Here is a 27,723-nt window from a genome sequence, read left to right as displayed (position 1 = left end):
TTTTCATACGAAAGGATTTTCCGGCTAATTCCCGTTCCCGTGGGAATTCCTAAGTATACTATAACCTGCCTAGGAGTATGAAGAATAATTGTACGAAGTTTCGTTAAAATCCGTCGAGTAGTTTTTGTTTCTATAAGGAACATACAGACAGACAGACAGACAGACAGACAGACAAAAATTTTACTGATTGCATTTTTGGCATCAGTATCGATCACTAATCAATCACCCCCTTATAGTTATTTTGGAAATATATTTCATGTAGAGAATTGACCTCTATACAGATTTATTATAAGTATAGATAGAGCGCTTTACGGGACAGTGTGCTTTATATGTAAAAAAAAATCAGTTTCGAGAAACCGAGTGTTGCTATTTTTGCAAAATTTTTTGGCCCACCGTAGTTTTATTGGGTACGTGTGCTTATGGGCTACTCTAGGCAGACAATATTATATTAAAGTAGTATTTCTTCGTACCGTCTTATAGTTATATCAAACATAATGTATGAACTTCGCCAGTGAATGAGCCCCAAACGTAATGTTTGCATGTAATTCTGTTTTACGATCGCCTGGTCTTTCGAATTGAACCTAACTGTAGGAATTGGAGTCTGGAATATGTTAATGTAAAGAATGTATGTACAGTTAACAGCACATCGGAGTAAATATTTTGTTGGTAAAACGCGCTTATACAGGGTGTTAGGTAAATGGGTATATGAGCCGACACTAGCCTATGTTAACATATGCATAAATGGTATGGTGAAGTCAGAAAATTGAAATCATAATTTTAATCATTTTAATTTTCATACAAATCTGATTTTATAAATTTTATTTGGTATCAACATTTAAAAAATTAAAATGATGATATCAAATTTCTGACTTCACCATACCATTTATATGCATATGTTAACATGGGTTAGTGTCGGCTCATATACCCATTTTCCTAAAACCCGTATATGTATAACTAATATAACTTATTGTCTTATCACAAACTCAGACAAGACACAAAAGCAATCTCTATCAAAACATTAGAACAAGTAAATGTTGTTTTAGCTCACAAATGATAGATTAATTAAAATGGGTATACAATTGGCATCGAAAATCGAATATTATTTGTCTTTCAGATCAGAGAGGGGTTAAATATAGGCACATTTTCCAGCAAATGATCTAGGGATCAGGAACGCAGGAAAACTAGCCCCCAGAATTGCTAAAATCAAGTGGCAGTGGGGCGGGGCACATAGCTCGTACAGCTGCTAGCCGATGGGGCAGAAAAGTTCATGATTCGCAACCACGGGCCGGAAGACGTAGTGTGGGCAGGCCCCCACTAGGTGGACCGACTATCTGGCGAAGGTCGCGGGAAGTACCTGAATGCAGGCAGCGCAGGACCAGTCGTTATAGAAATCCTTGAGGGAAAGCCTTTGTCATTTGGCTGAAATGGACGATCCCTGGCGAACCAACATCACCTCACATTGATAATCATGACTGTAAAATCGTCGCTTGCCTCTCTAACTGACGTAACTGACATTTTGCAAAATTTTCAGGCGATTAATCAGATAGATTGTTGATCTTGCGAAATTGATTAAGATGATGTAGATAACCCAGTTTCGAAACAAATGTCAGATACGTCAGTTAGAGAGCCAAGCGACAAAATATTTGGACTACAACATAAAACGCATCACACGAATATTACTCCACATATTCCCTAATCAAAATACGGCATCTTAATTAAACCTTAACTGCTGAAACCACTTAACGATTCGGTTCAGACTCGACTTCAGGCAACATTTTCTTTATTATACGGAAGGTAGTTTAACCACTTTCCTTCAACAAATACTCAGAATGGGCGTTTTCCAGTAGGATTTACGGCAATGCACGCTGGAAATCCCATAGGGAAAATTCTCCGTATTTTAAATGGGGTTTCGGAAGGTTTTTCTACGCGGCTAGAATTTTAGACTGAATCTGCTAGTTAGACTATTTCTTTTTTTTATTATATCCTTTCCTGCATCAATATGTCATTTAACCTTTTCAACGCCAATGACGGATACGCGTACATCAGGTTGACCGCCAACGACGGATTAATCCGCCTTAAAAATGATGTCAGTAATAGGCTAATTGAGTATTATGTACGATTAATAATCACAAATATTAGAAATGCGAAAGTTTGGATGTCTGGATATTTGTTACTCTTTCATGCAAAAACTACTAAACGGATTTTGATGAAACTTTACAGTATTATTGTTTATAACCCAGAATAACATATAGGCTATAATTTATGACGATTTGTGACAAACTAAATTTCACCCGCGGGCAAAAGCTAGTAATAAATACAATGATTATAATTGATATCATAATTTATCAAGCGTGGCGTCAGAGTGATGGCTTATGTATTTTACGTGGCGCTGAAAAGGTTAAAATAACTGATGCCACTGGATATAGGTATTTTAAACCATCCATCATCCATCTAATTCAGGTGGGAGTGAGTAGGGTATTTGTGTGGGATGCATCTAGATAGTGGGTCGAAAGGGATTGGGTACCTACTATCGCTGAAGACTGTAAAACGGTAGGATGAATATCTGGATTCACAACCTACACATTTTGACTTTCATTGCGAGGAACAATAAATAATTAGATACTACCTTTTATTCTGCCTAAGGATAGTGAAAAATTGGTTGATAAATTAATATAATCCATTAAATTCATTACCATGTTAACATAACTTAAAGTAGCTATCTGATATAGGTAGATTCAAAAACCTATTACTTTCAAATAAAACGTCAGCATGGTTGCTAGACATTTCACCGTTTTTCTTCGGAAAATATTTGGCAAAGGACAATCAGCTCCTTATTCCTTTTATGTGTGTTATTTGAACAAGTATTGTATTTCATACTGGTTTACCGATAAAGGCCCTAATATCGACAAGTCTGGGGATATCGATCTCTAGACTAGGTACACATTTTTGTTGAAAAATCGACCCTATTACAACTACTTATAAAGCCACAGTCTTAACTTGACGTGATGTTATTTATACAATTGCCGATACAAACTCTATTTATATTATCTTGATAAATCACACATATTCGAACTACGTATGTAAGTTAGGCACTTTTGTTTCACTATGATGATGTAATTTACACCATATCGTTCGTTTGTTTCAGCCAAATGATGTCCACTGCTGGACAAAGGCCTCCACCAAGGGTTTCCACAACGACCGGCCCTGGGCCCTCGCATATGATGGGTTCAATATGGTAGGGAAAGTTTAACAATTAACTTTGAACACTATCCTCAAAGACATTAAGAGCATTTTCCCGGAAATTACAGGGAAATATTTATATGAATTTCATCTTTCTCGCTATCTCAATCATGCTTATATTCCAGCGCCGGGACACCATGTAACTTTACGTCCGTATTCACAAACATTACTATGAGGTCTCACAGTACGCGTGGACGCATAGGGTGTCATACGGTCACAGAGCTCTATTCAACGCTGTGCGTTCGATTTGCTGCTTCACTTAAGCAAGCATCGTTTGTGAATACGGGCGTTAATCACTATATTAATAATAGAATTTAACTTGAATTAACGAAAACCAATGTGGTATTATTTATAGCAGGGTAATCTTATCTTTCTAATAAATACCTACGTGTACCTAATTGTTTTTATCTCTCTGATAAATAACAGTCAGTTTGATGTCGCGGTAGCACTTATCACTCAGCCATACAATACACCTGACTATATTTAGGGAAGCAAAAAGGTCACATAAAATGATTCCAGTGAATTTTCTAGCAGTCCTTACTATTATCCTCGATTTACGCTAGGTTATCCAGCTGAGGACTGCAAAGATGAGGCGATACTCCACGCGCATAACTAACATATAAAACCAGAAATGGGTGGTTTCACAAAAGAGAGCATATTTACACCTTAAAGGCCGGCAACGCACCTGTAACGCCCCCATATGTCTTTGGACGATGGTAATTATTTAACATCAGGTGATCCGTCTGTTCGTTTGCCTCCTGCCCCATAAAAAAAAGGTTAATATTAGCAATCGAATACAAAAACAATCGATCGCTAGTACAAAATCCGCGTGAAATCGCTCTAGTTAATTCATTCACATTGCTTTGTACAAAACTAGTCTTTTTCAGTCACTAAATTATTTGTTTCTCTCGTTTTTCAAATTCGAATGATTTATGGGACTATTCCCGCCGCTGCAACTCCTGTGTAGCCAGGATATACAGCTTGACCACCATTTTAACAAACCCAACCAATGAAGATCAAGTTTGTCCCGGGGGAAAGTTAAACTGTTGTTGTAAAATTTGAATGATTTGTAAGGTTAATCAATTGATAATTCAAATGACTTTTACAATAGAATTTATTAGATTAGATTCATTCACAATCGCCCATCTCTAGTTTACCTATACTAAATCTCTGCTATCTACTAAAACTCTACGCATATTGCTATCCAATCCGATGGATAGAGTTCCTTCAGCTACTTCACACTTCGACGCCTTCATTCCCATTCGGTTAGTTTTGGTGTCCACTCCGAACCGATTCGATATACGAGCGTCCCAATGCCCTCAGGTTACGTTAATTACGTTACTACCTAAATGCAGCCGGCCGAAACTGAGACCCTCCTAAATTTAATAGACGTATTAGACCACCCGACACCGAATGTGTGGTGATTACTGAACTATGGTTCACCCAACTTCAAGCGGTTAGCCAAACGACCACGTTACTGGAAATACAAAAATTGGAGCGATTATTTGGGGAGAATTTGTAGTAAAACTAGATGTGACATTTTAAGGTAGAAACAGTAGGAATTGGATCTAGATGCTCTGCATCAAAAACGCAGTCGTTAAGCATGAGCATGTCCTGAAAAAAGGCAATTACAAACTTTGAAAACTAATATTCTTTATGCCTAATGGGCAACAATGAATTATGAAAACATTTATTACAATGGACATCACACAAAGACAAGTACATTATAGATGTAACAGTAGCACATAGGTAATAAGAGAAAAAAAAATGCTGAATGCGGGCAGCGCAGGACCGCTCGTTATGGAAATCCTTGGGACGGACGCAGTCCAGCAGTGGTCGTCATTAGACTAAAACGACGAACGAACGATTCTCAAAAACAAAAGTTTCTAAGCTTTCCCACTAACAATGTTTCATAATAACTTGGTGGGATGTACAGAGTGTAGTTTCGGGCTTGATTTTTTGCAGTATTTTTTTACACGATGAGTGAGTCACATCTAGACAATTTTATGCGTACTATTGCAATCACACAAACATTATAGTAGCCGTGTAGCTATTACACGCCAAATGGTCGTTTTCGGTTAGCTAATATAGGGAAACTATTAACTAAATTGTGGTTAATACGAGTAAATTACAGATTTACTCTTATGGAATTAACGTGTATATTGAACTGTATATAAACTGAATTAGAAGTTGCAAAAAAGGTATACTTATGTATCCTGTACTGAATATAAGTTAACAGTGTTTTTTTTTTCAATGACAATACAAATCCACAACGCAGTTACAGGGGGTCGAAAATGGCCGAATTACTTCGAGAAAAGCGTGCCCCCAGAACCATAAAATTCACAAAAAATCTATACGCAGGACGGTTTCATCAAAGTACCCTATTTTCGAACCTCAGTAATGTCCTACCCTACTTTAAAATACTTTATTATCAAAACGAGTTTCAAAAACTTTGTCAACGATATTTTCCTCTTAATTTTCCCTCGCCCTCTTCCAATTACCACAATCGGTTAACATCATAGCACTGTAAAGTCTTGTCTACATTGGTATGACAATATATTCTTTGATTCTCAAAGAACCGCTTTTACGGTTAAAAATAAATAAAAACATAGAAGACTTAAAATTAGGTCCGGAATAAAAAGTCAGTAGCCTGAAAAACCGTTTTTGACACCAATGGGTTTGGTTGGTCAAATAAATTATTTCTTTCATCATTCAAACGTATGTCTTTATATTGTTTTATTTTATTAATAAAATAAAATATCAGCACTGCCAATAAATGAGTTGCCTTCGTGAGCCATTATTTTTATACCTTAAACAAAATAATGTTAAAACAGAATTTTTATTGGCCTTTATATCAATGTCGTAAAAAATTGTGGCCAGTAACAATAAATTCTAGATAAGATACTCAATCGGGCTACAACTTTTTTTTTGTTGAGCTACCCACAGCTTTACGTGCCCCCTGATGCTTATCTTATCTTTACATCAAAGTCTTCAAGTAAAAGTGAAAAGGAATTTTGTAGATAGGATAGTTTCAACATAAACCGCATTTGTAAATTATCTTATGAATCTTGTGGCGTAATCAAGACATAAATAAGAGAATTCATAGATTAGGTACAATCTGATTGATTCAATCCAACTAAATAACCAAAAGCATCTCCCGCCGGTCTAGGATTTTCGTCGATAAGTGAATGAGCTTATCGTTTAAAATCGATAAAATTCCTCAGTAAAATTAAATAATCGTGGTACAATTTTAATCTAGCTCTACAACAAATTTTCAATTTTTGGTGTATTTCCACTGAATCGAAGCAAGAACCTTCGAATTACATCCAACTCTTTCACTGCTAGACTACGGAGGCATTACAGGAAGGAGAATGCAGGAAGAATATAAACACCCTTTGTCAAGTTTTAAAATTTAATCATTTTCTTTTTTGGCTGCTTGAGGCGCCACTGGTTTCTTGATTATTATTTTGTCCGTGTGGATTCATTAAAACGTAATATATTAATAAGAGACTCTTTTATTAATATGTTTATTTCCAAGAACTTCGACACCAATGTAAAATCAGCTTTAAGCCGCACATGATCATTATCAAGAAAAGTTTAACAGAACAACATTAAACTTGAACCGTCGTTTTGTTCCGAACACGTTAATAACAGATAACGAAGTTATAACGTTAATAACATGACGTTATAGCGTTAATAATAACGTTATAACTTGTTAATGGCAAATACAGGGTGGTCAATAAATGTGGTAATGAGGAGACGACAGCAAAAGTCGTGGCTCACGTACTGTCGTAAAAGATAATGAAATCCGTTATTAGACTAATGTATAGAGGGATACAAGGTTTTTGTTGTTTTATTTAGACAGGGTATTTATTAACACGTTGAGTGCGAAACCAGGTCTATAGACCTTGTGTACGTCTCGCTTGCCGTGCGGCTAAGAAAATTATAGTCTTCCTTGTCGTGCGAAAGGCATAACTTCAATTGGGTCCGGTGTAGGAAAGTGATGAATATATATCTATGATGTATTCTTAAAATAGAATCCAATGATGTACCTACCTTAATACCAGGTTTTTAGACCTGGTACCGCACGGAAGTAATAAAATGTCTTCACAATGCGAAACCAGGTCGAAGCACCTTGTACCCTGCACACCTGGTACCGCACCCCACGCTAGCTTCGTGCAGCCAGTGTTGCCTCGCATTCGTAAGAAACGCACATGTCGACACGGCGTCAAGAGAAACAAACAAAATCAAAACTGCAAATTGATTATAATTTAATTTTCTACACGATTTATTGCTAACTAATTTAAATAATGTTTTTCGTGACAAACATTTGAAGTTGTAACTAATATGTTTTCTTTAAATATAGCTTATTTAAGTTTTTATGCACGTATGTCTTATTTGTAAAATATTTAGACTAAATTATTCAAACATCTTTGTTTGTTACTTTTTTAAATTTTTATTAAAACTTAATTTAAACTATCGATATTTGTATTTCACATCCCTAGAATACGCACCAGACTTCCCTACTTCAGTGCGGCACAGGGTGCATAAGCCTTGTATTTTTAATATAGCTATAATTTTTATACTAAACAAGTTATTCACGAACGCCTTCAGGTGTATGTCAATAAATGCATTATTATTAATATTCAAAGAAAAAAAACACAACATCTATTAACATGAAGCCAAAAATAAAATTAATATATCTTAAATATTACAAGGTCTTTAAGCCTTGTGCCGCCACAATGTAAGTTTTAATACCAGGTTTACTGACCTTGTACCGAAGGAATGGAAAGTATTAGAAAGTTACTGCCGCAGCAAAGGTGTTAAATGTGACATTATTGTCAAACTTATGTCAGAAATTATGTTAAGTTTATCCATCTGCCTTTGAATAGAAACTAGAAAACAGGTGATTGAGCTTAAAAACTGCTAAATAAATGATATATTATGTAATATTTTGATAAAATCATTGGGTCTTGTTTGATTTGGTTTCACAAAATCTTAAGCTTTTCTTGAAAAACATGAAAGCATATAAATCAGGAATGATAATTTTATTAATATTTTCGGCAAAAAAATTACACAATCCAAAGTGAAATTTGTTTTTTTTTTATTTATGAGCTAGTTATGGTACTTGGTTTTCTTCTCATTAGACATAAGTTTTGAAGATCTAATTTACTGAAATGTATTTTATTTACCTAAATTGTTTTGTTAATTTTGTCCAAATACTGTTATCACTAAAATATAATTTATAACTTTATCACTCCTTATCATCGAAATCATTTGCTCAATATGTGTCACTCGTAGATTATTGCATATTATTTAGATTACGTTTGTTTATCAATCTGGCTTTGAATTACTCTATACTTTATAAATAATCAATTTTATTCTGTTCCCTTTTTTAGTTCGTGTCGTGTGTATTGAAAAATGATACTGTGACAGTGAAAAATGTACACATTTTTGTGTTTTGTTTTAATTCTGGCTTCGGCTACTGCCCAAAATAGTACATTTGCATTGAATATACTGCACTATAATGATTTTCATGCTAGGTGAGTAAATTACTGTTAGAATAGACTTATGCCCGTTTTCACCATCAATTCCTAATCCCTATAAAAACAAAATGCCTGTTATGTGTTACATTAGGGGTCACTTAAAAATTAGGGATTGATGGTGAAAATGGGCATTCGATTGTTGTTTTTGTTAGGTATTGGTCTTATAAATAATGTGAAGAATTAAATGAATTATAAATACTGATAACTTTCATTGATACTTATGTGCCAACAATAATATGAAAATTAATTAAGATTATCGTTTTCCAAATCTCTTCTTTTTCTATTCTCTTTCTTTCCAATGCTTCTGCATATCTTTTATTTACCAAGGAATATTAAGGATCTGGCCTACATTCCTTGCTGGCCAGAATGGTTGTGGAGACCAAGGAGCCTATAAGTAATATTTGTGACAATTTTAATCGAAACTGCTTCATGAGGCGAAATAATTGAATTTACAGGGAAGCGTTTTCGGAATTACAAATGTCGCATTTGTAACTTTAGGAGATCTAATATTTCCCAAATGATACCACCATCGTCAAAACTAAGATTAGGAAACAAAAAAACAGAATTATTTTTTGCCTAGATTCGTAGAAACCAGCCCAAGCGGAACCATCTGTAATCCATCAGTGGCACCATGTGTTGGCGGTTTCGCTCGCCTCACCACAATGGTGCGGGACTGCATGGAGAAGGAACCCTCGTCTCTACTCCTGAACGGAGGAGATTCTTTCCAAGGCACAATCTGGTATAACCTGTTGAGATGGAACGTCACTCAGGACTTTATGAATATGCTGCCTCATGATGCCCATGTGAGTTTTATTATTATAAATTCGTCATCTAAAACTACTAACTATTGCAGTTACATCAGACTATACATTTTTGTTTCAAAATCACTCTTATTACATCTATGCCTCAATGTTTATTTTGAAGCTATCTTCTGTACTAATGCTACTAGTCCTACACTGCCCGCATCCTTGTACGTCCCGCGAGCTTCACCAGATCGTCGGTTCACTTAGACGGCCTGCCCACACTACGTATTCCGGCTCGTGGTGGCCACTCGAAAAAAATTCTGCCCCAACGGCCATCAGCTCTAAGAGTTATATGCTATTTAAGTTGATTCTCTATTGTTTGTTGTCAGTTTTCAATTACCAACCTTGTATTAAATTCTTCTACAGGTTTTAGGTAACCACGAATTCGACAACGGCATTGAAGGTGTGGTCCCGTATTTGGAGCATCTTAACTCTTCTGTGGTCACAGCCAACATAATAGATGATGAAGAACCTACCATCCAGGGGTTGTATGAACCAAGCATCGTCGTTGAGAGGGACGGCCGCAGGATTGGGATCATTGGTGTCATCATAGCTTCGACAAACGTAAGTGCAGGAAAAGTTGTTCAACAAGTGACAGATCGTGGGTTTAAGTCATATCTGAGGTATCATAATAATATTACTCGAAGTAAAAAAAATTTGAGGTTTTTTGAATGCTGTTAACTATGTTAAATATTATGCTTGTGTTAGAATAAAATGGCGGAAATCTAACCAGCGTCCCTTGGATTTCAATAAACTTTTTTCACTTATAACTTGACTTAAGTTATCTCACTCGATTATTTCCAAGCTGGAAACATTTAACATTTAGTGAGAATCCTTATTATATGTAGTTTCCACCCTGTATACCTAAATGTCTATATTATTAGTACTCAACAAGTCGTTTTATCAAGTACATACCAAAATCTTCATACGACATGAAATTGTTTTAACAATGAATTTCAAATTTTCAACTGAGTTTCATGTTTCTGGGACTTGAAGGATTAATTATGTTAAATGTGTGACAACTCAAGGATCAAATTGGAATAATTTCCAAGTCTTTTCCTTAATTTGATACAAATGGATGTCTTAAATCCTTATGAGGAAATGGTGTTTGGATATCTCGTTTTACGATTGACTGCAGACGTGAACATTTTACTGCTTCAACCGTTCAAAATATTTTCACGTGTAATCTATTTTGTTAGAAATACAAAAAGAATATTTTTGGTTAAAGGTTAGACAGGATCTTGAAGAAAGAAATAGTATATTTGAAATGGTCCCGATGGTTTTATTGCAGATGAAGGTATAAGTCTAAAAAACCAAAAACCATTTTTTTTGCATAACAAGACAGGATATTTGACCATAATCGCACCTTGTGTTAAGTGGGATGCAGTCTAGGATGGTACACATCTGCCCTGTAAATGCCTGTTCACTCTCGCCTTGAAAAGGCCCGGATTATATTCTTCGGGAAAGACAGTAGCAGGCAGCGAATTCCAGTCCCTAGCTGTTCGCATTATAAAAGAGTCATCGAAATAATAATTACTTTCTTCATCAACAGGAACTGGCCTCGACTGGTAGACTTCAGTTCACTGATGAGGTCGAGACTGTCAAGCGAGAAGCTGAAAAACTGAACGAACAAGGAGTGAACATAATCATAGTTTTGTCACATTGTGGTCTTGATATAGACAGGTGAGTTGCATCTCATGCTATTTGGTCAAGTAGCTACCTTCAGTGCAACTAACTAAGATTTTTATGGGACAAGTATATTTACACACACACAATCACAATTTCATTCAAACTGAAGTCAAAACTATCTCTAATCATACAGGATCATGATCATCATCATCATCATTATCATTATTATAATCAGGTAACTCTCCACTGCAGGAACACGACTATTTTCAAGGTTGGTGCATTGGCCTTCACTATTTAATGTTGGCATTAATTTCTCCCTTAGTATACATGCGTTGCGTTTATGACATCCACGGGAACATTAGGGATGGTCCTAAAACATCTAACAATTGATTTTGTGTCTCAATTCGTGGGGCTTAAAGGGTTAGCCTTCAAGTTTGATGGGTATGTTTTGTGTAAAATCATCTGTTTCACAGAGAAATAGCACAGCACGCCGGCCCTTACATCGACATAATAGTCGGTGGTCACAGCCACACCTTGCTGTACAATGGAGACCCGCCAGACACCAGTGGGTTCATCCCTCAGGATTCTTACCCGGTGGTCGTGGAGCAAGAAACTAGATCTGTAAGTTATTGCAAAGTAAATCTTATGTGACTCGCTGCAGGGCTCAAACTCAATTGGAGGTGGAGGACGTGAGGTTTAGTGGTTCACCTTACCCTTAGTCAGATTTTATCAAGACTACCCTAAGGTCTCTGCATAGTAACTACTAAAACCAACTGAATTGTTACATGTAAATCATTTTTTTACTTGCTGCACAAAAAATGGTCACCTATCTAATAATGACTCCTTCCTTCGTGATGATTGTGAACGCATTTGTATTGTCTGTGGTGCTCATATTATCCACTCTCTGGTCTTGGTCACGGTGTGCAAGTTTTTAATGTAACTAATTTGCTAAATTAAAACTGACTTTCTTATTCAATCTAACGATTTATTATTTTATCAGGTTATGGGCCCAGCATTAGTTTTGGTGATCGCCAACGTTGAATTTTGAAGTGTCTATTGGCATTAGAAACTTGACTAAATTAAATAAGCATTAATAATGGAAGACATAATAAACACTTTTATTTTTTTCAGGTTTTAATAGTGCAAGCTGCCGCACACACACTATACTTGGGCGAGATAAAATTGTTCTTCGATGATGACGGAAATCTTCTCGATTGGGAAGGCAACCCACATTATATCGGGCATGATATAGAACAAGGTATAATTATCATTATTATAAGTCTGCATTCGTTCACTGCAGGAAATCATCATCACGACTTGACTTACTTGACTTATGGTCCTATGTCCCCTAGATGGGGTAGAGGGCGTCCACAACAGTCCTCCATCGCGTTCGGTCTTGAGCTTCGCGTTTGATCTCGCTCCAAGTCTTGCCGATCTTCTTCGCCTCGTCTGCCACAGTGCGCCGCCAAGTTTGCTTGTGTGTCATCATCATCCAACTGATATAGTTATGGTTGACCAACGACCACATAAAGGTAGCAGGAAGACGCTGATGCAGGCCGCTACCAGTCAATAAGGAAATCATTGGGAGAGGTCTACGTTCAGCAGTGGACGCCGTGTGGCTGAAATAATGATGATGATGTTGGTTCATGCCTATTTTAGGGAGCTTCAAAATGCACTATCTTTAAATAACTTGTTTTATTTGTCAACACAGCTCCAGACGTACTTGAGAAGATAAGCTATTACTTACCCATGGTGGAAGAGGCAGCTAATGAAGAGATTGGCGACTCCATGGTCCACATGTCATCGACCTGCAGTTGCCAAGAATGTAACCTGGGAAGTTTTATTTGCGATGCTTTCATGCATTCTGTAAGTACAATAATTTCACTTTTTAAATAAAATTCATCATCAGCATCATTATCTCGCAATTTAGTCTTTACTGCATTAAAGCACGATGTTCTCTTATTGACCAGAGACAAATGAAAGATTTGGCCCACGCTTCCGTCTGCTCGTTTGCCTTCTGTCACATAAAAAAAAAAACACTTTCCAGACTATCTTTCCAGACTTTTGTAGTTTTGTGTGTTTGTATTACTTAAGCTAAGAAACACCGATTTGAAAAATTCTTTCGGCATTTTCACTTATTTTTTTCTGGTGAACGTAGGTAGGCTTATTATATTTTTTAATAGCCGGGGCGGGCCGCTAGTCTTACACTTTAAACATTCAAATTACATTATACTTTGGTACTTATAAAAATACCAATACATTTTAGGCTTTAAGCAGAGCTGAAGGGGACAACTGGCATGATGCTCACTTCTGCGTCACGAACACGGGAGGCATCCGCGCTGATATTGAGCCTGGAAGTAGGTAACATTGTTTACTATACGTTCATTTCAGCCAAATGACGTCCAGTGAAGGACAATAAAGGCCTCCAACGACCCGACCATCCAGGTACTTCCCGTGACCTTCACCAGATTGTCAGTCCACCTAGTAGAGGGCCTGGCCACACTACTTCTTACGGCCCGTGGTCGCCACACGAGAACTTTTCTGCCCTAATGGCCATCAGCTCTACGAGCTATAAATATGCCCTGCCTACTGCCACATGAGTTGTTTAATTCACGATACATTTATTGAAAAATACTTATTACCATTTAATAAGCCACAGGCAGTTCAGATTATACCAATCTGTCTGTACTCATGTAGATACTCGATGACATAAAACTTGTCTTTTTCCAGAAATAACATTCGAATCGGTGATTTTATCGACTCCGTTTGAGAACAACGTTGAAGTATTTGAGCTAAGAGGAGATCACATCATCGAGATGCTAGAGTTTGCAGTGGCCAACGATCCTTTTAACGGAGCTAGGATGCTGCAGGTTTCAGGTAAGGAGTCCATATACACCATCCACTTATTGACCATTGTTTTATTTACGCCAGAAGATTATGGTGAAGAAAATTAGAGCCTCGGATACACTAGGAGACAATTAAAAACCGCGGACGAAATTCCAATTTTGCTCGCGGCTCCGTTTCAATGGTCCCGAAGGACACCGTCGGGTTTTATTGGGTAGGCCCTACCCTCTTGGCCCCATCGACCAAGAAATATGCACAAAACATTTCCCGACGAAAAAAATGGGACAAAATATGGGAGTCCATGTTGCGGTACATATCACTGACCAACCACGTGATGTTCCCGGGGACTGTTTTGCCCGTAGAGCGTCAACTCGAAACATGTCCCGGCGATAAACACTGAGGGTCAGTTCGGGCAGTTTGGGAACGTTGCTGCAACAAGTTGTGATCTGAGTTACACGGGACATTTTTGTCCCCTAGTGTATTCGTGACTTGATTTTGATATAAGTCACGAATACACTACGATTGCTGCTTCAATGTTTCTAAAATCATTCATTCAAAACCAATCTGAGACTTTTGGTTTTACTCGTACTAAGTCATGAATTTCATTGTAACAAATAGAGCTACCAAATAATTTTGGTTATGGCTCACATTGCTTTGAACCATAAAATCACAATTGAATTACTAATGTATTGTAAAATCACTCTAAAAGCAAGTTGCGAACAAAAAATAAAGTAAAATGTACTACAAAATGTGAAAATATTTCTATAAAATCTAAAAACAATATTCAATTGTAATGCCCGAAATAATTTGACTGAAATCACAGTATGGAGATGAAACATTAAAGACGTTCTGAGTTTATTGAATGAAAATAATTTTACTAAATGAAAGAAAACAATAGCACAATAACTGGTTTAGCATTTTATTTTATCTTTGTTACTTACCAGCGAAAATTTCCGTTACTAAGGCTGGGTTGCATCATCTTACTTTGACTTTAACAAACGTCAAAAATCTGTCAAAATCCATACAAAATACGCCGGTTGTCGTTAGAGTCACGGTTAAAACTAAGTGGTGCAACTCAGCCTAAGAGTGCCAGTGCCAAAATGTTATTATCTGGCGTAAGCGATAAATAATTAGTAATAATTGACATGAGAAGGTCAATTATTACTTATTTATCGCTTACGAATTATGAGCAGTTTATACCTAGCAAAACACTTTTACTTGCCGTTGAATGTGTGTCGTCGCTTCAGTAAAATGAACTGCGTTGCTGAACATAGTTAGGATTCCCTAAGGATTTCTACAAAGACCGCCCGTGACTCTCACCGATCATCGGCATAGTCGTCGGTCAAATTAGTGGCGGGCTTGCCCATTTTAATTCAAGTATAATTAATCCAAAGGAAACCACATCATCTTTAAGTCCAAATTTTAAATAAACAACTTGAAAAAATCGAACTGCCTAAGGCGGGAATTGAACCCACGACCTTTCGCTTGCCGGGCGACTGCTCTTCCAACTACTTAGACACTGGATGAACCCGTCATTTTCAAGTGTAATACGCTGTTATGGCCGCGTTTAAGTCCAGCTCTAAGTGGTCGCGTAAGTTTAAAATCCACCACTATCCCTAAAAAATAACAGTCCTTTCGATCAACTGTAACACTTGACCTGTGTCGTGTCACTTCACTTAAATCATTTTACGCAGGGCTGCGTCCGATATTCGACGGCTCTCGCCCTGTATACAATAGGGTTGTCAACGTCACCGTGCGCTGCATCGAGTGTGACGTGCCTCGCTACGAGCCTCTACAGCTTGACAGGTGGTACAGAGTTGTGTCGCAGACGTTTATTGCGAACGGTGGCGATGGATTTACTGTGAGTGACACCCCTGATTATAATTTTTTAAAGACATAAAAATAGAAGCATTTTATAGAATGTTATCATAATTATTATTTTTCAAAAAAATTATTAAAAGTCCATAATTTCAGATACATTATTTATTTGAATACCAAAAACATATCGACATTGCCAAATAACAAAATTATATTAATTTAATCCATTAAATTATTAATGCCCGTAGCGTGGGCAGGCCTCCCACTAGGTGGACCGACGATCTGGTGAAGGTCGCGGGAGGTGTCTGGATGCGAGCGGCGCAGGATCGGTCTTCGTGGAAATCCTTGGGGGAGGCCTTTGTCCATCAGTGGACGTCTTTCGGCTGAAACGAACGAACGAACGAATCCATTAACTAACATAACTTCACTGAAAACTAAGTAGTTGTCTGTAGTTGTGCGCAGTTGACCTCTAACCTATGCGTACATTATTTTATTTTGTTTTAAATCAAAAATAGCCCGTGTATTTCATTAGAAATACCAAGTAATTAGATACGTTACAAAAGTTGGAGCCAAAAACTTTTAATGGAAGCAACGTATGAGTAGCAAAAAAGTTGTAAGGTTTCTCATTGAAATTAATAATTACGACAATTTACGAGCGTGTTAGATTTTTAGGTATTAGTCATTTGTAAATTAGGAAATATTAATGTATTAAAGCAGATTCTTTAATTAATAAAGTTACCACAAAAAGAAGAATAATAATAAGCAAAATCTAGCATAAAATACTTTACGTTATATTCCTATCATATCGTATTATACCGTGGAAAGATATAGGACTATAATACTGTAGTTTAATAAATAAGCAAGTTCCAAATTAAAAATCCAATTATAAATTCAAATGGTTTATTCAGTATAAAGCCCTTTTCCAGGGCACTTATACACGTCCCAAATATAGTTTACCCTACCACCACTTCGGGACAACATGGGCTGGTGCTGAGAAGAAGTGGCGGAAGAAACTCAGTCACCTTTGTCAGCCTCTTTTCCAACCAGTTACAACAATTTATAACTTATATAAAAATGAGTAGTCTAGCAGTAATTAAGTCTTATTTATTATTAACATTTTGACGGTATTCTGTATAACCAGTATTTATAATCAAACACACAGAACACAAGTTCTAAGTTAGGTTACGTTAAGTCTTAGGTTTAGGTTAGGTTACGACTTAGGTTTTGTACCATAACACAACCGGCAACTATAAGCATTGCCCTTCTTTATACTGGTCATCAAACTACCGACCCGACCCCGTGGCATGTCACCATCAATTGGCCAGGTGTCAATATAATAGGCATGGCGCAGCCACATAGCCAGGTGTTAATACAATATCACAATAATACAATACAATACAATACAATAACACAACAAGCATAATAATAGTAGGTACCAATAAACAATGTACACTTAACTTTGGTCAGCATCACCTCAAAGATCCATCGAGACTGCCTTTCAACGAGGAATTCCATATATTTATACCCATACTCCTACCTTTCCTCTACTAAACTCTGATTGGTCACTTAAGACGACCAATCAGAAAACAGGAAGTTAGATAATATTTAAACGGACCCGGAAGTTGGAATTTCTCATTTTACAATATTTGTTTTTGATCAAAGGATAGTAAGTTGGCTTATTAATTATACATTTAATAATATTTAAGAAATATTAATAATTATTATCCAAAAGCTGGAAATCTTACAATAAATTCTATAAACAGGAAGTTCGAATATATTATAACTAATAATATTAAAACGGACCCGGAAGTTGGAACTTCTCATTTTACAATATTTATTTTTGATTGAATATTAGCCAGTTGGCTTATTAATTTATCTATTTAATTATATTTAAGAAACATTAATAACCACTATTCAGAAGCCGGAAATCTTACAATAAATTCTTATTTGCAAACGGAAGTCTTAATTTTATCTGACAGTTAATATGGCGGCTGTTTGATACTTGGTGTGTGTGATGTTATAGAAAGTTAATTAATAGTGTAGTTACTAATATTAATTATAGGTCACATGAAATATTAATATCAATCAGGTATGTACATAATATAATTAATCTAACAAGCGCGTGCCTGGTTCTGGAGTGGAGGCCACGTACCGGAAAGCGTAGGACGGTCCACCCACAAGGTGGACCGACGACCTCATAAAGGTAAAAACGGGAAAGCGCTGGATGCAAGCCGCCACTAACCGGCCATTGGAAATCATTGGGGGAGGCCTTTGTTCAGCAATGGACGTCCTATGGCTGAAATGATGATGATGATGATGACGAGCGCGTGCCATTTTATTTATGTATGTTTTTTTCAATCACGACCATATCATGTAAGGGCCCTTTCCCACGGCATTCCAGGTATGCTGGATCCAGTATTGCAGGATCCAACACACAAACACAAGTATGAGTTTGATATTCGGATTCCAAATTTTAACGGGTCGTATAATTGCAGGATTTTTAAAACACTTATTACTCGTACATTTATTTTTCCAACCATAACAGCACCAATTTCTAAACTCAACAAAGTTACTTCCATGGTGTCAAGATAAGGCAAAAACACCATTAGCGTTCCCATGGCAACGCGAGCAAAAAGACGCGCCTATTGAAATGGAAAAATAAATTCATAGTTGAACTCGTACCCGCCGATTATTATTATTCAATGATCCCATGATCCTAAGAATAATGCAGCCGCCATAGTCGATATTACCATAATATTGAATCCATAATGGATGGCCTGATCAATTTTCAAACACCAATATAATGTTAGCAGTTGGGAAGGAAAAAGTCGTAAGTACACTTACGTCTTTTATTTCTAACATAAATTGACTGCTCTAAAAATCTTAAATTAATAATATGTAGTCTGGATAAGAAAATTAATAACAAAAGGCAAACAGTACTTAACAAATACCCTTCCAGGTAGATTTTCACCAAATTAATAAAAAAGCAGATACTTAGGTAATACGAGTGTACCTACTTTAAAAAAAATGTTTTTTCACCGAAAATAGTAATGCATACCTAAGGTTACCTACATAAAATTATTAAGTAAACTATTTTGTGTGCTAGTTGCTCTTTTGAAAGAATCCACAACCTTTTATGACGTATTTTTTTACAACAAACAATATTTTTCAACTTAAGTTTACTTCAATATTCAGCTGAAACTTTTTTCTTTGAAAATTCACTTGAAACCTTTTTCGTGGCGTCTGCTCGCGTCTAAAGAAAGCAGTTTCTCTATGAGGAGGAAGGATGGAGTTAGTCAAGAATTTGGTCTAGATGTTTTTGTATGACGTAAAGTTCAAACGGTCGCTTTATCATACTTCATCACTTGTCATAGTGTACAGGAAAAAATTTTAAAAGATTTCTTCATAATTCTCCTTTAATTCTTATAATATATAGGGTAGAATTTTGTAATACCACTTGAAGGGAAATTAATTCTTAATACTGAAAATAGAAGCTTTTACTTTTTCAAAGAAAACATTCCTTTATTTTTGAAATGAAAGAAAAGTGCATTACACACAGGGAATCGAACCGACTAAAATCTGTTAAAATTAGACACTGTAGGTACTTTTATTGCATCGATCGTTATAGTCAATAAGGATGTAATCATCTAACAAACTTGATAAATCAAATGAAAGGAAAACCATGAATTCTCAAAATCATTTTACTAACCAACTTACCTACGCCTACGTTGTGGTTATTTGCACCAATTCGTGAATTATTAAGAACTTAAATATGCAATAGCGAACACTCTTGTTTTACTATACCAAGCTTTTATATTTGCATGAAATCTTTTACGTTCAAATGCCATCCTCATTCACCATCCACTAGCCCGTAAATGTAGAAAATGCACTCACTACGTTATTTTACTCAGGCGTAAAAAGTATGCAGTTTATATGAAAGTTAATGGAAATAAGTTGTCAGTCTTTACCATAAAAATAAGTAGGTATGTCTAGATTATGGTCCATTTAACGCGAATTATGTCTCACGTTTGGTCCAGGGTCAATATAGTGCTCTTAATAAGAAAGAAGAAGACCATTTAACTTGTGATTGAGTGGCCAATATGATTGTACCCTCGGTGCTACGTGCTGCGTCGTTGTAGGTGGGATTTATTCCACTTCATCTATTAATTAGGTCCTACTTAATAGAACACTACCTTAATAATTACTTTGCACAATTTAGTTGTTTCTATTTCTATTATATTCTGTGTCAGACCCTCAAAATGCAAGAATCCAACTGATTTGAGTTGAACCATTAAACCACAAAAGCGTTCACAATTAAAACACAACGATTCACACTTCATTGTTTATTTAGAACTTATAGGAGTGGATGAAATATAGTGCACACCCGATTAAGTCAAATCATCATCTAAATAGCCTCTCCAATTTACTAGAGGGCGCTTCACACTGCACATTTGAATGCATGGTACATCATGTCAGTTAAGTAAGACCATTATGGAGCGTTAAGAACACGATCTCCTGCTTTTTTAACCAGCTTGAAGTCGAGCAAGAGCTTTACACTATGTTTGCCTATCTCCATGGATCGAATACCTGCTCTTTAGGCATTATGACAGTAGCGACAAGTAGATAAAACGTTCTATACACGATTCAGAGTGGGGGCCGATTTTTCTGTTCGGTCTGTTGGTGGTAGGGCTTGTTCTAAGTGCGCCTGGCTAGCTACCACCATCTTACCTAAGTCTGTCGCCATAACAACAATGTTAACAGCACTGTTGTGTTCCGGCAGTTAGAGGTAAGGTAGCCAGTTCCTCTGTCGTTGAGAATTCCGGGTGAAGCTCGCTTCCACCTTCGCCCTGATCATCACTTACCATCAGCTGAGATACAGGCCAAGAGCTTCTTCGTTGTGGATTAAAAAAAAACTACAAAACGTGTCTCTATTTGCCTATGTTCAATACAGTGGTGAGTAAATGCCTGTTGATGATGAACCTTTGAAGTTGGCCCTAAGGTTGACTGGAGGAAAATGCCGAAAGGTATTAAGTCAGACACTGTTCTATGTGCATGTAAGTTTGAAAATAAATAAACCTTTCAGTCAAACTTCAGGTTGTATTTTCAGGAATACACATTAGGTATGACGGGTCTCAACCGGTCGGCAGTCGGGTGGTCGATGTGACCGTGCGCTGTATAGAATGCAAGGTGCCGGTATACCAGCCCTTGGTGCTTGACAAGGTCTACAGGGTTATCACTTCGGACTTTATAGGAGCCGGCGGTGGGGGGTTCTATGTGAGTTTTATTTCTAAAAAATATACGTGATTTTTATGACTTTTAGACCCAAACGTGAAAAATTATCCAACGTTTTTCAGTTTTTCCTAATGTAGAGTACAATTTTTCGAACTTCAAAATTTGGATTCACACTATCTTAAGTGGTCTTCAGAACATTATGTCAGCCACAGGTTTTTTTTACATTAAAGTGGTTATTCATCTTAACACCAAAACCATTGTACTGAGCGTAAACGAAACGCGAAACTAAAAAAACGAAGCCGTAACCTAGTTAGCTTTATGAATTATGACGTAGTTGTTAAGTAATTTTAAGATACCAAACGAAATACATGCGTAAAGAATCGTCTTAGATTACTTTGGTAGTTTTGTATTTGGCAGTGTCGATATCTTCGTATTTATATTTGAAAGAGACGTAAGAAATCTATTATTTTTAATTAAACATTTCATTACTATACACAAACACAGATACAATAACGGTATAAATAACTTAAACTTCAGGCCGGTCATTATTCGGCGTTTACTTTACATCACTTACTTCTATTTTTCAGATGATATCTGAGAACAGAAGGGACGTCAACGTACTTGGAGTGGACTATGACGTGCTCATGCAGTACATCAGGCAACAGTCGCCAGTGTTCGCAGAAGTAGATGGAAGGATCAGCATTGAAAACGCTTGCAGCGACTGAAAACTGAAGGAACTTTTTAAATAAAATGATGTTTTAATTGACTACTAATTTTTTTGTGTGACAAAATTCTAAATTGTTTTATTGTTGTAACTCTATCTATGAACATAGATTCACATGAGAGGAAATCCTGCTCACTGAAAAGTCCTAATTTCTTAATTTACTTGCAAAACGAAAACTGAGATTTATTTACTGACAATATTATTCGTGTTTAGGTAACACCTCCCTCCACATAATTTTTGGTTCACACAATGTTTACCAACCAGTATTTAAATAAATTAGTACAGTTAGGCTATCACTGTACCCGGCTGAAACCGGAAAATTCGTAATTTTGTAAAGGTCTACTAACTGTACAGCTACATTTCACAAAATGAAAATTAAATGAAGAGATTTTCATTTTGTGAATAACACCGGTTAACAAAAAAAAATTTTTTTAATCTATACTTATTTTACATTGCGACATGTGGCGTAGTATTTAGGTGCTATTTTGAAGCAAAAATGTAACTAACTATTGCTTTTTCTACTAGGTGATATTAATTAAGTATGGGGTCTCTTAATCCCAAGTTGATTACGAGCACAAACATTGGGATACCTGTCAAGTTTCTTTGGGAAAAAGTTTGTTGACTGTTTAATTGGTTGTACAGAGTTTAATGAACTTTCGGGATGGCCCTTGGGAGGGCCGGGATATAAAAGGACTCGATTGGAGGCCTCATCATTCGGCGAAGTTTCAATCGAAATCGATCGTTAATTGTTTCATTGTAGCTGATAATTTTGCGTTAATTGTAACGGAATAATAATGGAACTTCTATTGAGAAGTTCCATTATTGCACACTTAATTGGCGAGTTGCTTCTTGGGATCAAAAATATTGGATCAGTCAAATGAAATCAAAAATATTTTATTCAATTTTGACCACTAGTGGCACTTATGAACGTCAAAATACAGTAAAAAAAGGTAGCCTTTAAGGGGCACTTTACATGTCTCCTTATCTTTTAGGCCCTACAGTTTCTTGTAAATTTAAATTGTTACCCTACTACTACCTTTCCCACAGTAAATTCAATTTTGCGGGAACCAGGTTATGCAGTATCCCGCAAAACTGGACCGTCATGTGAACACACGTGTGTTTGAAATTCGAATTCCAAATTTGAACGGATCGGTTTTTTGCGGGACACTGCAAACGGGATATTGAAACACGTATACTAAACAGGATCCTGCGAAAACAGTTCCTGCACAAAACGGGACGTCTCAGTGGGAAAGAGCCTTTTAAGAGCTTTTATACAAAACTTTGCTTAGCAACCTTCTGTTTACAAATGGGATTTTCCCAAGTAAATAGTGTATTTTCTTTTTAATACGTAAACCCATTTTCCTTATCATCTTCAGTAAGGTTAATTAACAAGAATTTATCACAATTAAAACCCATTTTGCACACGGAAGTGTATGTTGTTATCATGTTAGGCACATTACCGTGGACTTATAATACTGGAAAGGCCATAAAATAAAACTGGGTTATTGTAAGTTGGTTTTACTAAAAGGCAACAACATATGTAAAATGTTAGAGTTATTGCAATTCACGAAGGCGAGTGAGCTTTACATGTCTGCTGGCTCGCTACTGTTCGTTTTTCAAAAGTTTTGATCGATATACACTATCGTTATGTGCATGTACACGTACAATGTACAAGTACATACGCAAGTAAAGCTCATTCGCCTTCGTGAGTTGTAAGAACTATATCTTCCTTCGTCTTCTTCTATTCGTCTAGAATACTTCGTTGTCGACTATCCTCTTCAATAATAGAACAATTTGTCTTCTGAAGCTAAAGAGAGAAAAGATGAAGAAATAACGAAACACGATTGGTTATTCAAAATACAAATCTCCTACGTCTTTGGAAACTGGGCCTTATTAATATTACATACATTTTAATACTAGATATCAGATGACATCATAAAGGTAGCAAGAAGGCGCTGGACGCAGGCGCTACCAATCGATCAACATGGAGATCATTGGGGAGGCCTATGTTCAGCAGTGGACGTCCTATGTCTGAAATGATGATGATGAATACCAGATACTCAGATTCTAGGCCCATACGCCGTCTCTTGAATTGAATCTTAATTATTTCTTTTTCTTAGCTCTTCCAGAATTAATTACGTCCTCGCCCGTACTAATGGGATAGGACATTTTTCCAGCATTGCGCCGTTCGGGACGCTTTATGTGGGTCTAGCTTAATGAATTGTAAAGGTGATCGCGATAAGCGAGCCACATCTAGACGAGAACAGCCAGTTAAGCTAAGTATCGATGTTAATCTGCAAATCAAAGTCTGTTGGTACCAGGTTCGCGCCATTGCTGAGTTACAACAGTAGTCCTATTACTCGCCGGTGTAGGTAAAAAAATGCAGTAGGTAGGTACCTACTTTTAAAAAATGTACAGGAAAAAATGGACATAGGGTGAACTTGGGGCATATTTTATTTTATTTTATTAAGGAAAACAAACAGTTGTACAATAAAAATTACAATTAAAACCTTATTTAAACATTTAAGTAATTATACAACCAACACCTTTATCCACAAGAGGACTTTGGGTCTAGAATGCGCGCCGCGAAACGGTGCAACCGCGCGATTTTATCGATTTAACGTGATAATTCCATACATTTACCATCCAAAATAATTGATAAGATTATATCACGAAGCGCACTATAAACCTACTGTATCTACTAATAAAAGTGAAAAGGCACAGATAGAAAAAACAAAGATATGAAGAAACAAAAAAAAAGAAAGAAACTTAGTGTGAGTTTACATCAAACGTGTTCGATATCGACTGCGTATTAAAAAAAAAACATTAAATGTATGAAGGATTGTACAGTGGGAGGATACGTCTTTCAAGAACTAAAGTCTTCATTTTTTTTTTTGGCGCACTCGACATCCAATACATTTGATGTAAACTCGCACTACGCCCGGCGCCCCCTTATGCGGGCAGCGCAGGACCGTTTTTTGTGGAAATCCTTGGTTTTATGTATTGGCTGTTCTCTCTTGGCACTGGTCGGGCTTACGGCTACTTATTAACGGTATCATAACAGTAAACATCTCGACGGTAACTTTGCAAGTTTAACTGTTATGGGGCTACTTAACTTAAGCAATTAATTAAGGTTTTGTATTGGGCCGGAATTAATTGTGCGCGCGTTGTTAAGTATGTGTATGGGATTATAATTAAATGTGTGTTGTTTATTTTGGCGAAATTGGGTCAACAATGTATCTTTGAAGATGTATTCTTATTTGAAATTGACCTACTTAATGTTTTTAAAAGTAACAGGACAATCTGGAACCCATTGGGGGAGGCCTTTGACGTCCTGTGGCTGAAATGATGATGATGATGTATCATTGAACAGCTTGTAGTGCTGTAGTCTATAAAAGCTGCATACATATGTAACAGCTTAACAATGGGAATGTTTTTGGGTAAAAAAGCAAGACTTTGAATTAGTCCGTCGGTTAACTAATCAAAAAATTATCTACACTTCTGCCTTTTCTAATGAAAATTGAAATAAAACCTGCCAAAGTTCAAAAGAAGAGGCCCGTGTCGTCAAGGCGTGCTTAAAAGTGTAGCACCTTGTGACGTCAATTAACTAACAACTAGCCTATTCTTCAGATAGTCTGTCCTTTTCATTCACTAAGTTGAAGAAGAGTTAACATTATATATTAGCACAAGTTACATCAAAGCCGTCGTTCGATAAAGCCAATTACTCGCCTATTTGTATTCAACCGTGAACAAGAACTTGAGCAGAAGTCAAAAGCCAAGTTTAGATTGATATTTTAAGACACAACGTTCAATTTTAGGTAGATAAATGTAGAGACGAGAACGTATTTTCATACTATTCGATAACGCTCTTTCACGTCATAATTATGTCAGTAGCGACCATACCTCAGTCACTGACTCAATTAAGCGCTAGAACTGTAGACAAATAATTGTTTTTGAAAATGGCAATTGTTTCTACATAAATACATAGAAACACCACCTCTGTGGTCTAGTGGTAAGACCACCTGCTTCAGACACAGAGGTCCCAGGTTCGATTCCCAGTGGGGGCAGATTTTTCTGTTCGGTTTGGTTGGTGGTAGGGCTTGTTCTAAGTCCGCCTGGCTAGCTACCACCATCTTACCTAAGTCTGTCGCCATAAAAACAATGTTAACAGCATTGTTGTGTTCCGGCAGTTAGAGGTAAGATAGCCAGTTCCTCCGTGGTTGAGGATTCCGGGTGAAGCCATCACTTACCATCAGGTGAGATACAGGCCAAGAGCTTCCTCGTTGTGGATAAAAAAAAACAATTGCCATTTTGAATTTAACTGTCGCTATCATCTCTGTCAATCTCCATGTCGTTGAAGGCGATTTCAAATCAATCTCCATGTCTTTCAAAGCGATTGTGACGTAGCACAGTAAACTTTTTCCCAACCGAAACTTGTCACGTATCACGCTGTTTGTGAACGCTAATTAAGTTGGGATTTGGAACAAAACAAAACGCGTTGAGCAATCAGCGATTCGGTGGAAACTAATTTCGGTGTCGGGTAGGGTGTCCAGTCGTTTGGGGGAAAGAGTTTATAAAGAGGTAAAGTTTGTGTGTTTGTGTATTTGTTAAATTGTAAGGGGTAATCTCAGGATCTACTGAGCCGATTTTAAAAATTCTTTCACCAATAGAAAGCCACATTATTGCTGAGGTTATATAAATAATCGAAAAATTCCACATGGGCGAAGCCGCGGGCGGAAAGCTTGTTGTAAAATATTTTTACTATAGGTAACTAAAGTATACTTATTGTTACACAACTCTGCTATCTACTTCGCTTCGACAGATCTCACAAATATCCGTCAAATATCAGAGTAACAAATATCCGTCCCTCCATCTACGCTACGTGTTTTGGAATGCACGTTATTTCCGAGTAGTAACATTGATATTACGTCCCAAAGTACGTCACAGTGACATCAGAGGCAGACCTCGAACAAGCCTAACATGTCCATGGTGAAGGTCGCGGGAAGAGCCTGGATGCGGGCAGCGCAGGACCGTTCATTGTGGAAAACCTTGGAGGAGGCCTTTGTCCAGCAGTGGACGTCATTTGGCTGAAACGAACGAACGAACGAACTTCCCTACGATATGCCAATTCCAATAATTAAATGATATAAACGGCATTTGATAAAATATCGATAAAAGATAAAAAATCATAGACACCCGAGCCGTGTGAAACTAACGACATTACCGCGGGATAACAAATTCCGACGCACTCCGATAGTTTGAGCCGACAACTTTCGGGATTACGGGGTTTTGCAAGCGACACTTTTTATTGACATCTACCTCAACTCAAGCTCTAGTATCGCCAATAGACTTCAACTGATGTTTATTTATTAAATATTTATTTATGAATAGAACGGAAATAAAAAAATATAGCTATACATTAAGCCTAGGCGCAGACCACCGACTTTTAGTTGGCCGATAGTTGGGTCGGGCTGTTAATCAGTATGGAGATGTATGAAAGTGCGCAAATTACATCGATTTGGTATCGGCAGATTCTTCATACAAATTAGCATCGGGTCAACTAAAAATCGGTGGTCTGCGCCAAGGATGATAAGCTTGACGTGCTTATCAATAAAGGCTAAGTTGCATCATCTTATTTTAACTTTAAAAACGTCAAAAGTCTGTCAAACTCCATACAAAACACCGATTATAGTTACGGTTAAAGTAAGTTGGTGCAACTCAGCCTAAGTAATTTACTAGAGACTTTTAAAACCGTCGGATAATTTTAATTGTCCTTGTGTCATTTTCACCAAACGCCAAACTTATTCACTAATTAAAAGCTATCTGATTGAAAAATCTCTCTCTCTAAGTAAAATTTCACCGAAATGCATTGTACTGTTTTCTACAA

At 36.8% G+C, this 27,723-nt stretch overlaps 1 protein-coding gene across 2 annotated transcripts; it reads left to right on the top strand.

Annotated features, from left to right (window-relative positions):
- The first annotated feature begins 8,595 nt into the window (after positions 1-8,595).
- Positions 8,596-21,878, top strand: LOC135081615 (apyrase-like). Of its 2 annotated transcripts, none has more exons than XM_063976362.1 (11): positions 8,596-8,783; positions 9,367-9,589; positions 9,956-10,153; positions 11,142-11,272; positions 11,692-11,839; positions 12,350-12,476; positions 12,930-13,084; positions 13,485-13,575; positions 13,949-14,095; positions 20,988-21,154; positions 21,700-21,878. In XM_063976362.1, exons 1-11 carry the CDS (start codon positions 8,683-8,685, stop codon positions 21,835-21,837), a joined length of 1,626 nt encoding a protein of 541 aa, XP_063832432.1. In that variant the 5' UTR covers positions 8,596-8,682; the 3' UTR covers positions 21,838-21,878. The 2 variants fall into 2 exon arrangements, with proteins under 2 accessions (XP_063832432.1, XP_063832431.1); XM_063976361.1 differs by lacking the exon at positions 20,988-21,154 and adding an exon at positions 15,757-15,923 and having other exon boundaries at positions 8,600-8,783.
- Positions 21,879-27,723: the final 5,845 nt, after the last annotated feature.

This window comes from Ostrinia nubilalis, chromosome 20 (assembly GCF_963855985.1).
Source record: "Ostrinia nubilalis chromosome 20, ilOstNubi1.1, whole genome shotgun sequence".
Taxonomy (NCBI): Eukaryota; Metazoa; Arthropoda; class Insecta; order Lepidoptera; family Crambidae; genus Ostrinia; species Ostrinia nubilalis.
The sequence above is the reverse complement of the archived record's forward strand: the minus strand, read 5'-3'. Positions and strand labels throughout refer to the sequence as shown.

Excerpts from the sequence above, each read along its gene's own strand:
- LOC135081615 (XM_063976362.1), top strand. The coding sequence starts at position 8,683 with ATGTACACATTTTTGTGTTTTGTTTTAATTCTGGCTTCGGCTACTGCC. Across the intron at positions 10,154-11,141 it reads TCATCATAGCTTCGACAAAC|GAACTGGCCTCGACTGGTAG; the intron begins GTAAGTGCAGGA and ends CTTCATCAACAG. Across the intron at positions 14,096-20,987 it reads TAGGATGCTGCAGGTTTCAG|GAATACACATTAGGTATGAC; the intron begins GTAAGGAGTCCA and ends TTGTATTTTCAG.